Genomic DNA, 17,450 nt, shown 5'->3' with positions numbered 1-17,450 from the left:
GTGTGTGTGTGTGTGTGTGTGTGTGTGTGTGTGTGTGTGTGTGTGTGTGTGATGTTTAGGAGAGAGACTTCTTTATGGACTCAGAGGGGTTGTATCCACCGAGGAGAGACTTCTTTATGGACTCAGAGGGGTTGTATCCACCGAGGTTCTCCAAGGAGACAGCTCTCAGGGTGTGGATGTGTGCACAGCGTAGATACCTGCACATTCTTACTTACCTGTTCAGGTAGGCAGACAGGTGAGGTGAATGCCTAGACGCTGAGTGGTAGTAGAATGATACTTAGATTGATGGATGGACGGATGGGATGGATGGATGGTGGATAAATAGACGGTTCACAGATGACAAACAGGTCACAGACAGATGGTGCTTTGCTCAGCCGCTTCAGTCGTGGCCAGCTTTTTTGTGGCCCCAGGGACGGTAGCCTGCCAGGCTCCTCTGTCCGTGGGATTCTCCAGGCAAGAATGCTGGAGAGGGTTGCCATGCCCTCCTCCAGGGGATCTTCCCGACCCAGGGATCAAACTTGTGTCTTCTGTGTCTCCTGCATTGGCCACAAGATTCTTTACCGCTGAGACCCCTGGGAAGCCCAGTAGATAGATGGGTGGATGGATAAATGACAAATAGCTTGATTGATTCATAGATGAATATATAGGCATGTAAATAGATAAGTAGATGGATGAACAGATGGTTGATAGGAAGGTAGCTAGTCAGATAGCTGATGAATATATCGAGGACACACAGATGGACAAACAGATAATAGGATAAGTGAAGGGACAGATGACAGAAAGACAGATGATAAATACAGGCTTGATGGATGGATGGGTGGATAAACAGATAGTAGATAAATTGATAGATCAATAGATATAAACTGATAACAGAGATGACAGCAAGATGGGTAGATAGATAAAGTGAAAAGTGAAAGTGAAGTCGCTCAGTCGTGTCTGACTCTTTGTGACCCCATGGACTGTAGCTTACCAGGCTCCTCCGTCCATGGAATTTTCCAGGCAAGAGTACTGGAGTGGGGTGCCATTTCCTTCTCCAGGGTAGATAGATAAATGATGGATAAAAAGGTGATGGAGGGACTGATGAATAGGTAACAGATGTGTTGATGGATAAATGATAGACGAGCAGAGATGACAAGTGATAGGTAAATAGACTTATTCACACACAGATGATAGCTGCTAAATAAACAGGTAGATGAGACATATCTAGATTGACAGATGGTTAACAGATGAGGGAGAGTTGGAGGTGACTGACAGATAATAAACAGACAGGCTGATACATAGACGGGCTTCCCAGCTGGCTCGGTGGTAAAGAACATCCCCGCCAGTGCAAGAGACGTGGGTTTGCTCCCTGGGTCGCGAAGATCCCCTGGAGGAGGAAATGGCAACCCGCTCCGGTCCTCTTGCCTGGACAATCGCATGGACAGAGGAGCCTGGCGGGCTGCAGTCCCTGGGGTCGCAGAGTCGGGCGCGTGCGAGGGTGTCACGCTGTCGGCCGGAGGATGCTTGCGCTCACACCGCCGGGACCCCGAGCGGCGGCTCCCCCCGCCCCTCCCCCGCCCCTCCGATGCTCAGGGGAGCCCTTACAGGGGTCCCACGACGCCCCTTCCTTTCAGGCTACAGCAACACGGAGACGGCCAGCCGGCACCTGGCGTCGGACGCCGAGCAGTCCCTCCACGGCCTGGCCGCCTACCTCGACGGGCCCGTCTGGGGCGCCTTCACGCACCTGGGCCGGGCCGTGCGGGAGGGGGCGGCGTGGACCCCGGAGCCGCTGCCGCAGGTACCCCGGAACCTGACGCTGCTTCTCACGTGCCGTCTCTGCCGCTGAGAGACTGGCCACGGGCCCCAAAAGCGTCCCAGACCCGGGGACCATCAGAGCCCGTTTTCCCGGCAGAAGGCTGCGGATGCGGGTCCTCAGGGAAGGCGTGGGGGGCAGCCGGCCGCCCACAGCTCCCGAAGAGGGTGTTTCCACGAAGGGGCTGCCTCAAGCCAAGGCCCCCCGTTTCCTACGTGAGGTTAGACTGTGTAGAGACTGTGGCTTGTGAGCTCGGAGTCTGCAAATCCCTCCCTGCCCTGCCTCCTGGCTCCCGACCTTCCAGAGAGAGCCTTGTGGGGTGTCTAGTGGGTCTGGGGGGGCTTCCCTTGTGGCTCAGCTGGTGAAGAAGCTGCCTGCAACGCGGGAGACCTGGGTTCTATCCCTGGGTTGGGAAGATCCCCTGGAGAAGGAAATGGCAACCCACTCCAGTATTCTGGCCTGGAGAATTCCATGGACTGTACAGTCCATCGGGTTGCAAAGAGTCAGAGATGACTGAGCAAGCTGCTTCCCTGGTGCCTCGGACGATAAAGCGTCTGCCTGCAATGCGGGAGACCTGGGTTCGATCCCTGGGTCAGGAAGATCCCCTGGAGGAGGAAATGGCAACCCACTCCAGTACTCTGGCCTGGAGAAGCCCAGGGAAAGAGGAGCCTGGTGGGTCCGCAGTCCCTGGGGTCACAGAGTCGGATACACCTGAGCGACTTTCACTTCACTTCAGTGGGTCTGGGTCTTCAGGGCTCTCAAGGGGGTCTAGAAACAAAAGGCTTCCCTTCTGGTAAAGAATTCGCCTGCAATGCAGGAGACCCCGGTTCAATCCCTGGGTCAGGAAAATCCCCTGGAGGGGGAAATGGCAACCCACTCCAGTATTCTTCCCTGGAGAATCCCATGGTATATAGTCCATGGAGTCGCAAAGAGTCGGACATGACTCAACGATCTGCAGCTTCTTTTCACTTAGAAACAAAAGACACTTGTTTCCTGCGGTTGTAGAAGCGGGACGTCTGAGATCCCGGTGAGGGCGGGCGTAGTGTCCAGTCTGAGATCCCAGTGAGGGTGGGCGTAGTGTGCGGTGAGGACGCAGTTCCTGGCTCCTCGATCGATGTCTTCTTCTCTCCTTCCTCTTCCACTCTGTCCCCTGGACCCCTGCCCATCTGGTCTGCCCCCATCATCCCGCCGAGCAAGCCCCCCATGCTTCGTCGCTCAGTCGTGTCTGACTCTCTGCGACCCCATGGAGTGTACCCCCCCAGGCTCCCCTGTCCATGGGATTCTCCAGGCAGGAGTACCGCAGTGGGCTGCCGTCTCCTCCTCCAGGGAATCTTCCCGACCCAGAGACGGAGCCCAGCTCCCCTGCATGGCACATGGCCTCTTTACCGTCTGGTCCACCGGGGAAGCCCACCAGGCCCCCTGCCCTCAGACAGGCCACGTAGAACGTCATCGCGGGTGCAGGACCGCCTGGGCCCCCGGTGGGTCTCTCCTGAGATCCTGTTCCGTTTCAGGCCCCCCACAAGCAGAGCACGGAGGCGACCCTGCAGTTCATGAGGGCCTCGCATGGCCTCAGCAAGCTGACCGCCCACCACGTGGCCACGGCCTTTGACCTGTCCCCGTTCACCTCCGCCTGCCACCTGCAAGGTACATCCCTTCAGCCGACAGCAGTCAGGGCAAACAGCTGCAAGCCTTCCTTCTCTTGGAAGCTGCAGGTGCCTTACCCACAGATAGGCTTCCCGGGCAGAAGAGTCCGCCAGCAGTGCAGGAGATCCAGGTTCCATCCCTGGGTCGGGAAGATCCCCTGGAGAAGGGAATGGCAACCCACCCCAGTATTCTTACCTGGAGAATCCCCATGGACAGAGGAGCCCGGTGGGCTACAGTTCATGGGGTTGCGGAGTCAGACACGACTGAGCAACTAACACACAATACCTACTAACAAGACTTGGAAAATGGGTTTATCTCTACAAACCACACAAGGATCTAAATGTGTCCAGGGTGGATGTGGGGCTTGGGCTGACATTCCCAAGTGCTAGGAGGTCCCAGGGGTGGCTCAGATCCTGGTAGAGGTTATGGAACCCTTCCTGGGGGCTGCCAAGCAGAGCAGGGGGCCGTGGAACCTGTCTGCTGCCATCTCATGAGGGCTAATTATGCCACACACACACACCCTCCTCCCCTCCCAGCCAGTCCTTCCCCCAGGACATTAGACGGAGGAGGAGCAGATGCCTTCCCAAGGGATGTAGTGGGATTGGGGTCCTAGGAGGGCTCCTGAGCTGGCAGCTTGCATTTTCCCATCCTCTGCACAGCTTTCCTCCTGGTGGCCCAGAGTGGCTGCTGTGGCACCAGGCATCACACCTGCATTCCGGCAACAGAACAGAGAAGGAAAGAGTGTAACTCTCTAGAACTCTGCCCTAAGGATTCCCTGTGGATCTCTTTCCACTCTGCTCACCTGGCTCGGGCCAGCGCTTGGTCCACCATCAGTCCACAAGGCCCTGAGTTTGAGACAGCAGAGATCTCCCCACTGGCTGACCTCCTGTGAGGGCACATGCTGAGGTCATGTCCAAGAGCGCTGACTTGGTCCTGCCAGGGCTGAGCTTCTGGACACAGGCCAGGTTGGTCCAGAGTCCACGTTTCTTCCCACAGGCTGCACAGGCGCCCTGGCCCACAAGCTTGTCCAGGAGTACCCACGTCTGCAGGTGACCGTGTTTGACCTCCCAGAGGTCATCGAGCTTGCCGGGGACTTTCAGACCGACGCACGGCCGTCAGAGCGGGTCCACTTTGTGCCAGGTCAGTGCGGCGTCCTTGTCTGCCAGCGGTCACTCTTTGGGCGACCTTATTTATCTCCTGTATCGGGTGGGTAGGGCTTCCCTCGTGGTTCGGCGGTAAAGAGCCCGCCTGCCAAAGCAAGAGACGCGGGTTCGGTCCTTGGGTCGGGAAGATCCCCGGAGGAGGAAATGGCACCCCCTCCAGTGTTCTTTCTGGGGAAATCCAACAGACAGAGGAGTCTGGCGGGCTGCAGTCCATGGGGTCTCAGAGAGTTGGACACGACTGAGTACGCACACACATACGGAGTGTGTGTGTGTCTATATGTGTACACTTCTGTCTCTGACTGTGTGTTGTGTGTTTCTGGGCCTGTGAATGTGTCCCCGTGTACCTGTATGTGTGTATGCGCATGCATATGTGGTCTGTGTGTGTGTGTGTGTGTCTAAATGTGTATGTACCTGGGTTTATGTGTCTATATGTGTATTTTCCTGCGTGTGTGTGTGTGTGTGTATCTGTGTTTGTGTGGCTAAAGTGAAAAAGTGTTAGCTGTTCACTCCACGTCAACCCCATGGACTGCAGGCCGCCAGGCCCCTCTGTCCATGGGGTTCTCCAGGCAAAAATACTGGAGTGGCTTGCCATTTCCTCCTCCAGGGGATCTTCCCAACCCGGGGATGGAACCCAGGTCTCCTACCCTGGGGGTGGATCCCTTACTGTCTCAGCCACCAGGGTGTTGCGTGTGCGGGTATGTGTACATATGCATGCTTCTGTGTGTGCTTACGTGTCAGTGTGTGTATCTGTGTATCTGTGTTCCCGTGTGTGTCTGTGCATCTGTATGTGTATGTGGCTGTGTGTGTCTGGGTCACATCTGTGTGTGTGTCTGTGTGTATATGTGTATTGCTGTGTGTAGCTGTATGTCTGTGTGCCTGTGTGTGTCTGTATGTGTGTGTATCTGTGTGTGTCTCTGTGTGTCTGGGTCACATCTGTGTGTGTGTCTGTGTGTGCATCTGTGTGTGTGTCTGTGTGTATTTGTGTATTGCTGTGTGTAGCTGTATGTGTGTGTGTCTGTGTGTGTCTGTCTGTGTGTGTGTCTGTGTGTGTCTCTGTGTGTCTGGGTCACATCTGTGTGTCTGTGATATCCGGGTCACATCTGTGTGTGTCTGTGTGTGTCTGGGTCACATCTGTGTGTGTGTCTGTGTGTGTGTCTGTGTCGGGGTCACATCTGTGTATAGCTGTGTGTGTGTCTGTGTGTGTCGGGGTCACATCTGTGTGTGTGTTCCTGTGTGCATCTGTGTGTGTTGGGGTCACATCTGTGTGTAGCTGTGTGTGTGTCTGTGTGTGTCGGGGTCACATCTGTGTGTGTGTCTGTGTGTGTGTCTGTGTGTGTCGGGTCACATCTGTGTGTGTGTCTGTGTGCGTCTGTGTGTGTCCGGGTCACATCTGTGTGTGTGTCTGTGTGTGTGTCTGTGTCGGGGTCACATCTGTGTGTGTGTCTGTGTGTGTGTCTGTGTGTGTCGGGGTCACATCTGTGTGTAGGACGCTGGCTGCAGAAGCAGCCCCTGCGGCCTGCACGCCTCCACCCCGTCTGTGTGTGACCCAGGTGACCTTGCCAGCGACCGCCTCCCGCCCGCAGACCTGTACGTTCTCTGCATCCTTGTGCACGACGGGCCTGACGACAGACTCCACGGGCTCCTGAGCCTGGTCTCCCGCGGCTGCAGAGCAGGTGAGACCCTGCACTTGCCTTTTCTTCGTGCACTTGCCTTTCTTCACACTTAAAGACAATTTCCCATCAAAAAAAAAAAAAATGAAAGAAACCTGGATGCATGTCACACAGTCCGCCTCCGCACCCATCCAGCCCACGGTCCGCTGCCCAGTTTACCGCCTGCCCAGGCCATAGCTGATTGCCAGTTGCCCCTCATTCATTTCTGAGCTTTCCAGCCGCAGTAAGCGTATGGCGTCTCATGGGCTCCCCCTGGTGGCTCAGACGGTAAAGAATCTGCCTGCAGTGCGGGAGATCCGGGTTTGATCTCTGGGTCGGGAAGATGCCCTGGAGAAGGGACAGGCCTACCCACTCCAGTATTGCTGCCTGGAGAACCCCGTGGACAGAGGAGCCCAGCGGGCTACAGTCCACGGGGACGCAGAGTCGGACACGCCTGAGGGACAGAGCAGACCGCACCTCCGGGCATCGCAGAGTCTGCAGCCCTGTCCCTGCAGACAGAATTCCTCCCACCTTCCCACCGGGAAGTCCGGGGGAGCCCCGGGGGCACCCGCAGGCTGGGTCCTGGGATGCCTGCGCGTCCCTTCCCAGTTATCTCTGTGTCTGTCTCCCCAGGCGCTGGCCTCCTGCTGGCCGAACTGGCGCCCGTGGAGGAGGAGGACGCTGGCGGGGCGGCGCGGAGGCCCCCCGGGCTGCAGATCCTCGGGGCGGGGCGGGCCCCCCGGGGCCCCGGGCAGTACCGGCGCCTCCTGCAGGGGCTCGGCTTCCGGGACGTGCGGGCGGCGCGCGCGGGAGACCTGCTGCACGTGGTCCTCGGGACCCGGGCCCCGCCCTGAGGGTCGCCCCGCCCCGAGGGTCGCTGCGCGAGCCTGGGGGTGATTCCCGGAGAAGAGGCGTCCACACGGGACAACGATTATTAAAGGAGGCGGAAAGCAGGCAGTCTCCGCGCGCGTCTGTAGGGGGCGCCCTGGACCCAGGAGATGCGCACCCCCAACCCGGGAGGGGAAGGGTACGCGGGCTGGCAGTGCTTGTTGGGGGGGCGGGGGTCGCGGGGACTTGGAGAGGGGCCTGGGGCGCCCCGGGGCAGGAGGCGACCGACAGAGGGGACCCCGGGGAAAGGCAGGGGGTGCGGTCCTTCTCCCGAGGGCACCTGGTCACAGCCGGGCTGGGCCCCCAGCGAGAACGAGTGACGTGCAGAGCCAGCCCTCTGCTCCCCGGGGGCGAGTGGGGGGCGCGGTCCCTCCAGACAGCAGGTTCCCTAGAGGAAACTTGCTCTTCTAACCAGAGGGGTCAGAGCACCGGCCCGCGGGGAGGGGGGTACCCGAACCCCACCCCCCCAGCCCAAGAGTCCTTGGACAGTGCGCCTGGTGCAGGCCGGACTCGGGGGCCCACACCCACGACCAGGCCCTTGAGCCGGGGACACGCCCGAGCGAGGGCCCCAGCTGGAGGCTGACGGCAGCTAACGTCTGCGGAAGCCAGGGAGGACGGCCCCTGGGGCCCTTGTTCGCCTCACTCTCCTTGTCCTGCTGGGACTCTTTGCAGTTAAAAAAAAAAAAAAAATTAAAAGGCAAGAAGTGGAAATATGACTGACGGACACATAACCTGTCTCTTCATTGCTTAGATACACAAACGATCAGGTGGCGCTAGTGGTAAAGAAGCCACCTGCTAATGCAGGAGACCTAAGAGACGCAGGTTCGATCCCGGGGTCGGGAAGATCCCCTGGAGGAGGACATGGCCGGCCACCCGTGCCACTACTCTGGCTATCGTCTATGGGGTCGCAGAGTCGGACATGACTTAGCAGCGAGACGACAAAAACCATCTCGGATACGCAGCCTCTAACGCTGTGAATATCGTAATTAAACCTCGGGAGGGTGCTGAGGAATGGGGGCCAGCCCGCTGTCTCTGCACCCCTGCCCCCCCGGAGTCCGGGAACAGGACCCCCTTCCTTCCCCCACCCCCACCCCCACCCCCCAGCCGCCATCCCACTTCCCTTAACCATCCCCATCCCACCCCTCGGTCTACCTGGGTGCACAATCCCACGGGTGCACAGTCTTTCCCCAGTACCCGGGGTGTTTGTGGTCCTGCCGCCCTCCCGGCTCAGCCGTGACTGCAGCACATGGCCTGGGTCACCATGCCCCCAGCCCGTCCCCAGGACACACACAGGGAGCAGACCTCCATCGAAGGCCCACGTGAGATGCTTTTAAAGGAGAAACACTTTCTGCGCCCTAGTGAGCAAGGAGGACAGATGTCACATTCATTGAGTCCTTCCCGCAGACAGCAAGCTGCTGACCTGGGCGGGGGGGTCGGAGTGGGGGTGACCCCTGGGATGCATGTGAGGCCCCAGGGAGGGGGATCCGTCACCTAGGGGAGGGGACAGAGTGGCCCAGAGGTTAACCGCCTCCACCACCGCCACACCGAGGCTGCAGAGAGCCGTCCTGCTGTGCCCAACGCCGGCTCTGAAAGCAAAGTGCGGACTGCCAGGGCCTCCCCGCCTGAAGGACCAGCTCCGGCTGGCTGGTCCTCGTTGGCCCAGCGGGCAGTGATAAGCATCGCGGGGTCCCGTCCCGCCCAGACGGGCGGGTGCCCGCTGTGTACAAACTGCAGATGACCGGGGAGATGCCTCCCTGACCGGGGCGTGCCCCGCAGCCAGCGACCAGAACCCGGGGCGGCCTCGCCCTCTCTTCCAGCGCCGTGTAGTCGCGGCCGGCTGGAACCGGGCTGGGCCACCACCCAGCTCCGTCCTCCAGGCCCCAGGCAAGCCCCAGTGAAGCCTCAGAAAATGCCAGAACACCAAGGCCCTCCCCCGCCCCCCACCCCCGACCCCCGCTGCAATCCTAACCCGCTGACAGCCACCTGATCCGTACCCACCCCTCTTGGGCCCGGCCATTCTCCGGCCTCTTACCAGCCTCTCCCAGGAAAGAAGTCACGAGAGGACTCTGGAAGGCCCTCCTGCCAGGTCACCGGGGGCTGGAGAAATGAATGAGCGGCTGGGGCGGGGGTTGGAGGAGGTTGGGGGGGGGGGGGTGTGCTGGGCTCTTATGGGTCGGTCCCTAGCATCCATCCATCCAGTGTCACTTGGAGGAGACCCCCTCATGAGAAGGAGGGCGGGGCAGCAGAAAGGACCTAGAGGCAGGGATGAGAAAGAAAGAAGCCACGGAAACAGGAAAGGAAGTGTCAGTCACTCAGTCGTGTCCGACTCTTTCCGACCCCATGGACTGTATAGCCCACCAGGCTCCTCTGTCCGCGGGTTTCCCGGGCAACAATACCTGACTTGGTGGCCATGCCCTCCTCCAGGGGGATCTTCCCGACCCCGCCATCGAAGCCTGGCTCTTCTGCGCTGCCGGCAGGTTCTTGACCATCTGAGCCCAAGTTGGGGGGCGGGGCATAAAGAAAAAAAAGAGGACGGGGTTAGAGAAAAAAACAACAGGGGAGAGAGAGGCAAATTAAGAAATAATTCTTTGAACCCGCGTTGCTACAAAGATTTATTTTTTCTGGACCTGGCTGGTGACACACTTTGGCATTCGCTTTGTGAAAATTCACAGGATGATACACTTAGGACTTGTGTTATTTAATTATTTAAAATTCAAAAAGGAGTTCACAGGGCTTCCTGTGGTGGCTCAGACAGGAAAAGAACCTCCCTGCAGTGGATGAGATCTGGATTCACTCCGAGTGGGGAAGATTCCCCTGGAGGAGGAAATGGCAACCCACTCCAGTATTCCCGCCTGGAAAATCCCATGGACAGAGTAGCCTGGAGGGCTAAAGTCTATGGGGTAGTGTCAACTAAAATTGGCAAAGAGCATTGCCAACAACTGAACAACAAAGGCAATTTGTCATCTGCCTCTAGGGAGGTTGAACCTCCTTGCTGCTATTGCTGTTGACCTTCAACAATCCCTGGGGGAGTTCAGGGTGGACTGAGGCACTCTGTGCTCCAGGGGATGTGGTGGGACAGGTCTTTATTAATAGTTGGATGTTTTTAGGAACAGATTGCATGATCTCAATCCTTGCAACTCCTCATATCTAGTCCAGTTCAGCTCAGTTCAGTCGCTCAGTTGTGTCCGACTCTTTGTGGCCCCATGAACCGAAGCATGCCAGGCCTCCCTGTCCATCAACTCCTGGAGTTCAGTCAAACTCATGCCCATTGAGTCAGTGATGCCAGCCAACCATTTTCTGTCGTCCCCTTCTCTTCCCACCTTCAATCTTTCCCAGCATCAGGGTCTTTTCAAATGAAATCAGCTGTTCGCATCAGGTGGCCAAAGGGCTGGACTTTCAGCTTCAACATCAGTCCCTCATACCTAGAGAATCACTAAATCCCTTCATGGTGACATTAGATCCTCAAGACTAATAGAAACTTTTTGTAAACCAAGTGCTTCATCGCATTGAACTCCCCCTTCACCAAAACTTAATACATTGACTTTCCCCTACTGCTGCTTTGGCGCAGTCTCTCAGCTATCTGAGATGCTGCCTCCCACGACTGCAGTCCTCATTTTGCCCCAAACAAAACTTAACTCACAACTCTCAAGTTGTACTTTTTTTTATTCCACAGTTGCAAACGGTCAGACACGCCTGAAAGAACACCACTTGCACAAGGCGGTCAGGCCTTCCAAACACCAAGGTCTCCGGACACGCCCTTGGAGGCAGGGGGCCTATAATGCCGCGTGTGACACGTGTGCACAGAAGTCCGCGCGTGGGCATGTGCAATGGCTGCATACGCGAGCATGTCTGTGGACACACGTATACACTCACGTGCGTGCACCCGTCAGTGAGCCTGTGACCTCAGCACACGTGTCCCTGTTCTTCTAGGAGACCCTCTTCCAAGTCGCGGTGCCCGGCTTGACAGGGACACCCCTAGTGTGAGCCCCACTGGGCCCTGGAAAGGCAGCCAGACCTCCCCATCCTGGGGCCTCCAAGTGCACCCGGAGGCCTCAGGGTCGGGGCTGGGGGACCGCACGGCGGGGCGCTGGGTCCTCCGGGGGCGCTCTCCTGGGCGGACTCGGGGCTCCCGGGCGGGGCACAGGCAAACCTTGCTCCGAAGCCGGCCCGCGCGGGGTTCTGGGGCGGTTTCGTACGCTGGGTCAGAACCCACAGACTGCATCGCTCGTCCCCCGGGGCGACGCGGGGCCTGGAGGGCGCCAGGGGTCATCAGGGTCTCTCGGGGCTGCGGGGTTGGGGGTGGGGGTCGCGGCCGGGACTCGGAGGTCTGCGGCGCGGAGACCTGCACCGGACCTGCGGTCCGGGCCTCAACGATCGGACCGGCCGGACTGGACGATCTCCAGGACGAGCCTGGGGACCCGAGCGTCCGGGGCTACGATCGGGAGAAGAGAGGGCGCGGTTCTCCGCAAGGCCCGACCTGTCCCCTTCACCGCCGCAGCCCGTCGCGGTCGCCACACCAAGCGTGACCTTCACAAGGTCAAAGTGGCCGCCGCTCACCTCACCGTGACCCGCCCCGGGCACGCTCGGCGCAGGGGCGGGGCGAGGCTCCCAACATGCCCCGCGGCGCGGCGCGCGGGCTGCGGGGCGGGGCCTGCGTGGTGGCGCAGCCAATAGGTGCGGCGCACGGGGGGCCTCGGGGCAGGGCGAGGCGCAGCTCCCGGCAGCCCGCGGGGGTCGCGGCGCACGCCCAAGGGGCGGAGCAGGGCGGCGGCGCGGCCAATGGGAGCGGCCGTACGGACCAACGGGGCGGGGCGAGGCGCCGCTCCCGGCAGCCCGCGCGGGGGCGGGGCGCGCGCCCAGGGGGCGGGGCCTACGTGGCAGCACAGCCAATGGGCGAGGCGCGCGGGGGCCGCGGGGCGGGGAGCGGGCCCCTTAGCGGCTGCGCGGTGGCCGCCCAGTCCTTTCGGTCCCGGCGGCGGCAGCGCTGAACTAGCGGCGCCCAATATCCGGCTGTCTCTCTCTGCCTCTCTGCGCCTCCGCTCCGCTCTCCGCCCGCCGCCATGACGGAACAGGCCATCTCCTTCGCCAAGGACTTCCTGGCCGGGGGCATCGCCGCCGCCATCTCCAAGACGGCCGTGGCCCCTATCGAGCGCGTCAAGCTGCTGCTGCAGGTGCGTGTCAGGCTGCGGGCGCGCGGCGGCCGGCGCCGGGCCCCGGGGAGCTCGGGGGCGCGCACGACCCGCGACCGGAAGCGGGGAGGCCGCGCCGCTTTGTCCGCGCGCGGCCGACCCGGCCGGCTTCCGGGGGGTCGCGTCACGTGGGCGCCGCCGCGGGGGGAGCGCATGCGCGGGGGGCGGCCGGCGGCGATATCTGCGCGTCGGCATTGGGGCGCGGGGTAGCGCAGGCGCGGTGGGCGGCCGGCGGCAGCGGCCTCCGCGCGTGCGCACTGGGGCCTGCGGCGCTAGGGCGCGCAGGCGCGGTGGGAGAGCCGCGTGGACTGACCCTGCGAGGCTGGGTGTGGGGTTCGTGCCCTTGGGCGGTGGACGGAGTCGCGCGAGGGCAGTTGTCTCGTCCCCGTCGTTGTACTGGTCCTCTTCGCCCACTGTTCGCACTTGTTTGCTCGGTTCTGACGCGGAATAAACTGCACTGGTCTGTTTTGAGCGTCACAAGTGGGAAGCTAGTGGAATTAGCGTTGCAGTGTGATTGCAACCCCTAAAGAAAATAGGATTCTCCAGGAAGGATGTTAGGAGAGCTTAAAGGCCCCGTATAAATGTCTTATTAAGGACACGTCTGTCGTTGGTGATTTTTGCAGGTGTCAACTGCAAATTGACACTTGTGGGCACCTGCTGTCTACCTCTGAAAGCGATATTAGGTCAGTTGTGTCCGACTCTTGCGACCCCATGGGCTGTAGCCCTGCCAGACTCCTCTGTTAATGGGATTCTCCAGGCGAGGATACTGGAGTGGGTTGCCAAGCCCTTCTCCAGGGGATCTTCCTGACTCAGGGATCAAACCCGGGTCTCCTGCATTGCGGAGTGATTCTTGACCATCTGAGCCGCCTCTATGGGTATTAAATCAGGTGCTTCTGACCTTCAAACCCCGTGAAAGGACTTCAGGGTGGAGAGCAGGAATGAGGCATGCGGGTTCTGGGAAAATGTGACAGGTCAAGTCATCAGACAGATGTTTCCAGTGGCTGATTGTGAGCTCACTTCTCGCTTGCCCTCCTCATGTTTCAGTTTAGTCGCTCAGTCGTGTCCAATCGTTTGCCGACCCCATGGGCTGCAGCACGCCAGGTTTCCCTTTCCATCATGTTTAGAAAAGCACTAAAAACCTTTACGGTGACGAGTGCTCCTTGAGGCTATGAGAAAGGCTTTGCGAAAATAAGTGCTTACTCTGTGAATTTCCCATTGACCAGAATCTCATTCATACTGACCTTCCCGCTCACCTCTGGAGCAATCTCTCAGCTATCTCGGCTGCCCTCCGCACCCCCCCCCCCCCCCGGGGTGTAATTCTCGTTTTGCCCCAGATCTTAATTCGCCACTTCCAAGTTGTGTATTTTTTACAAGTGGACATGGAGGTCTGCCCGAGACCCTGGGTGAAGCCCTGTTCCCCCTCACCCCCGCCCCAAGGTGCAGCAGGCCAAGCTTCCCTGTCCATCATGTTTGAAAAAGCATTGAAAAACCTTCACGGTGACGAATGCTCCTTGAGCGTAAGAAACGCTCTGCGAAAAAATGAACTTGTGGGTCAGAATCTCATCCATACTGACCTTTCCCTCACCTCCTTGGAGCAATCGCTCAGAGCTGTCAGAGCTTCACCAGAATCTCCTCATAAGTCGACATGGCGGTGTGCCCAGGCCCCCGGTAAAGCCCTGTGTCTTCCCCCCCACCGCCCCCCAGGTGCAGCACGCCAGCAAGCAAATCGCGGCCGACAAGCAGTACAAGGGCATCGTGGACTGCATCGTGCGCATCCCCAAGGAGCAGGGCGTGTTGTCCTTCTGGCGGGGCAACCTGGCGAACGTCATCCGCTACTTCCCCACGCAAGCCCTCAACTTCGCCTTCAAGGACAAGTACAAGCAGATCTTCCTGGGGGGCGTGGACAAGCACACCCAGTTCTGGAGGTACTTCGCAGGCAACCTGGCCTCGGGCGGGGCGGCCGGCGCCACCTCTCTGTGCTTCGTCTACCCGCTGGATTTCGCCCGGACCCGCCTGGCGGCCGACGTGGGCAAGTCGGGCAGTGAGCGCGAGTTCAAGGGCCTGGGAGACTGTCTGGTGAAGATCACCAAGTCCGATGGCATCCGCGGGCTGTACCAGGGCTTCAACGTGTCCGTGCAGGGCATCATCATCTACCGCGCAGCCTACTTTGGCATCTATGACACCGCCAAGGGTGAGCGCCCTGCTCGCGGAGCTGGAGGCAGGGGTAGGGGGTGGCTCCCGGGAGGGCCAGGGCCTTCTGCTCCCTGGGGGCGGGGGCCTACTCCTGGAGGGGGGGCGGTGCGCTTCGGCTGCAGATAGCTGGGGGCTCCCAGCCCTGGAGGCTGGAGCCACATGTGGGCGGGGCTCTCTCCTGGGCCTGTGGACCCCCTGAATCCTCATGAGCTGCTCCCTCTGGGTCTGTCTGTGTCTGACCTCTTTTCATAAAGACCCCAGTCCTGTGGGCTGAGGACCCACCCCGGTGACCTCGTTTTCATCTTCTCTTGAAAGACCCTCATCTCCAATCACAGCTATATTCTGGGCTCCTGAGGTTAGGGATTCAACATGTAAATTCGTCACCATTGATAAGAGGGATTCCTGATTGGCCTGGGCAGATATCACAGGGCAGCTTAAGCAGCGCACCTTTATTGCTCCCAGTCCTGGAGGCTGAGACCCTGGTGTGGGCGGGGCTGGTTTCTCCTCCCCGAATCCTCTCGTGCTGTCCTTGTGTGTCTGTCTGCCCTGACCTGTTGTTCTTACAAGGACCCCAGTTATAGTGTTAGAATTTTTCCCTATGAATTCGGTTTTGTCTGTAAAATATTTGATTTCCCGTACTAGGGTACCTACAGTTACATACATACGATAGCGTTCCTATACGTACGGTTACGTCCTCTGGGTCTGGGGTTTGGGGCTCCACCACGATCTGGGGGATGGCACGGCTCAGTCCCTGTAGGTGCGCCGCCCCGGAGGCGGGGCCGGGCCGGCTGGCACCCTCAGCAGTGGAGCAGGTGTCAGAGCGTCCCCTCCCTGCCAGCCGGCAGGGCGTGTACTGACCCCAGTCCGGCCAGGCCAGTGTCCCCCGTGGAGCTAGGAACTCCACATGGCTGTGTGGGCAGCCCTGGGGCCTCACCCCGTGACCCCCCCGTGCCCGCAGGCATGCTCCCCGACCCCAAGAACACGCACATCGTGGTGAGCTGGATGATCGCGCAGACGGTGACGGCCGTGGCGGGTGTGGTCTCCTACCCCTTCGACACGGTGCGGCGTCGCATGATGATGCAGTCGGGGCGTAAAGGAGGTACTGGCTCAGCTCAGGGCCGTGGTGGGGGGGGGCGGGGGTAGGGGGCGGTCAAAGGATTCGCTCGGGGTCGCGCTCTGATGGGCTCGGGGAGGTGCCGGGGGCCCCATGAGCGGCCCTGGGTCTTCCTGCAGAGGCGGGGGCCAGCGTCTGGTCCCACAGAGAGGCAGCCGGCTTTCATGGGAGCAGGGGGCGGGGGGGAAGAGTCCTCCAGGTGTTGGGGGTTCTCTGAGGCCCCACGGGGGTGCCTGCCCCCGCCGGGCTTCACGGGGGCGGGGAGTGGGCGGGGCAGGCACCGGCCCTTCCAGCATCCCGTGATCACATATGGGGTTCCCGCACGGGTGCCCGTCCACGCCGGGCTTCACGGGGGCGGGGAGTGGGCGGGGCAGGCACCGGCCCTTCCAGCATCCCGTGATCACATATGGGGTTCCCGCACGGGTGCCCGTCCACGCCGGGCTTCACGGGGGCGGGGAGTGGGCGGGGCAGGCACCGGCCCTTCCAGCATCCCGTGATCACATATGGGGTTCCCGCACGGGTGCCCGTCCACGCCGGGCTTCATGGGGGCGGGAGTGGGTGGGGCAGGCACAGGGCCCTTCTGGCGTCCGGTGATCTGATATGGGGGGTCCCCCGTGGGTGCCCATCCGCACCCGCAGCTCCTTGGTCTTTGCCCTGGCGTCCCTGCGCCTCGTGGGGGCTGGAGTCCTGGGCTTGATCCTCTCCCGAGAGCGCGTTCCCAAAGCCACCTCTTCTCGGGTCAGAGCTCCTCCTGGCGCGAAGACGGCGGCCCCGGGCTCACTAGCTCTGCCAGGTCCCCCGGGGCCGCGTCCGAGCGCGCCGTGACCCCGCCGTCTCCCCGCAGCCGACATCATGTACAAGGGCACGGTGGACTGCTGGCGGAAGATCCTCAAGGATGAGGGCGGCAAGGCCTTCTTCAAGGGCGCCTGGTCCAACGTGCTGCGTGGCATGGGCGGCGCCTTCGTGCTGGTCCTCTACGACGAGCTCAAGAAGGTCATCTAGGCACCCGGCCGCCCGCCGCGACCGCCTCGCGCCATCCCTCACTGTGACGGACCACCGACTTCGAGAAATTCCAGCGTCCCCGCCGGGGCCGGGCCGCCCCGCGCCGGGGGCTCCTCGCCGGCGGACCATCGGCCCTGGGTCCACGCGTTGATTGGGGTGGGGGGAGAGGGCAATCGGGGGATCTCCGTGGGTCCACAGTCGAGGCAGCTCCGCACACCAGACCTAGACTCCAGGTGCTTGTAGGACCGACCCGTGTTTAAGTATTTATTTAAGAAAATCATCTCTCCATTTGTACTTAAGCACTATCCTCTCTTTGCACAGCCGGGTACTCGCGACTATGTTTCTCTGTCCGGCATTTCCGCTGCGGAACAATAAAATCGGGACACAGAGGCGCTCGTCTCCTTTCTCAACAGAGAGTCCTCGCGGGGCGGAAAGCAGCAGCAGGTTTGAGACCAGGTCTCCCTGTCCATCACCAACTCCGAGTTTGCTCAAACTTATGTCTATCGAGTTGGTGATACCATCCAGCCATTTCATCCTCTCTCGTCCCCTTCTCCTCCTGCCCTCAATCTTTCCCAGCATCAGGGTCTTTTCAAATGAGTCAGCTCTTCACATCAGGTGGCCAGAGTATTGGAGTTTCAGCCTCAGCATCAGTCCTTCCAGTGAACACTCAGGACTGATTTCCTTTAGGATGGACTGGTTGGATCTCCTTGCAGTCCAAGGCAGTCTCAAGAGGCTTCTCCAGCACCACAGTTCAGAAGCGTCAGTCCTTCGGTGCTCAGCCTTCTCAGCTGTAGCTGGGGTTTAACCACACGGGAC

The 17,450-nt window shown here is 60.3% G+C and overlaps 3 protein-coding genes across 9 annotated transcripts in view; 2 read left to right on the top strand and 1 right to left on the bottom strand.

Moving 5' to 3' along the window:
- The window catches only part of LOC122434352 (probable bifunctional dTTP/UTP pyrophosphatase/methyltransferase protein), a 22,241-nt gene extending 14,389 nt beyond the window's left edge, over positions 1–7,852 (top strand). For all 3 annotated transcript variants that reach the window (XM_043457609.1, XM_043457608.1, XM_043457610.1), the window contains 5 exons: positions 1,614–1,777; positions 3,304–3,436; positions 4,433–4,576; positions 6,150–6,272; positions 6,882–7,852. In XM_043457609.1, coding sequence (XP_043313544.1) covers positions 1,614–1,777; positions 3,304–3,436; positions 4,433–4,576; positions 6,150–6,272; positions 6,882–7,102 — 785 coding nt within the window. In that variant the 3' untranslated portion in view covers positions 7,103–7,852. The remainder of the gene's footprint in view (positions 1–1,613; positions 1,778–3,303; positions 3,437–4,432; positions 4,577–6,149; positions 6,273–6,881) is intronic.
- On the bottom strand, positions 3,723–9,395 carry LOC122434363. Of its 5 annotated transcripts, none has more exons than XR_006267343.1 (6): positions 9,169–9,395; positions 8,628–8,722; positions 6,429–8,491; positions 6,185–6,320; positions 4,239–4,684; positions 3,723–4,144 (listed from the first exon to the last, which is right to left on the bottom strand). XR_006267343.1 is itself a non-coding variant. In XM_043457636.1 (2 exons), the coding sequence occupies exons 1-2, from the start codon at positions 9,151–9,153 to the stop codon at positions 8,364–8,366; spliced, it is 654 nt and encodes a 217-aa protein (XP_043313571.1). In that variant the 5' UTR covers positions 9,154–9,156; the 3' UTR covers positions 7,855–8,363. The 5 variants fall into 5 exon arrangements, 1 of the variants encoding a protein (XP_043313571.1); XR_006267344.1 differs by having other exon boundaries at positions 6,429–6,549; XR_006267345.1 differs by lacking the exon at positions 8,628–8,722 and having other exon boundaries at positions 6,429–6,549.
- A 2,657-nt stretch (positions 9,396–12,052) lies between these two features.
- Positions 12,053–17,024, top strand: SLC25A6 (solute carrier family 25 member 6). Its single transcript, XM_043457634.1, has 4 exons — positions 12,053–12,307; positions 14,030–14,516; positions 15,477–15,617; positions 16,477–17,024. Exons 1-4 carry the CDS (start codon positions 12,197–12,199, stop codon positions 16,632–16,634), a joined length of 897 nt encoding a protein of 298 aa, XP_043313569.1. The 5' UTR covers positions 12,053–12,196; the 3' UTR covers positions 16,635–17,024.
- Positions 17,025–17,450: the final 426 nt, after the last annotated feature.

Source organism: Cervus canadensis, chromosome X (genome assembly GCF_019320065.1).
Source record: "Cervus canadensis isolate Bull #8, Minnesota chromosome X, ASM1932006v1, whole genome shotgun sequence".
Taxonomy (NCBI): Eukaryota; Metazoa; Chordata; class Mammalia; order Artiodactyla; family Cervidae; genus Cervus; species Cervus canadensis.
The sequence above is the reverse complement of the archived record's forward strand: the minus strand, read 5'-3'. Positions and strand labels throughout refer to the sequence as shown.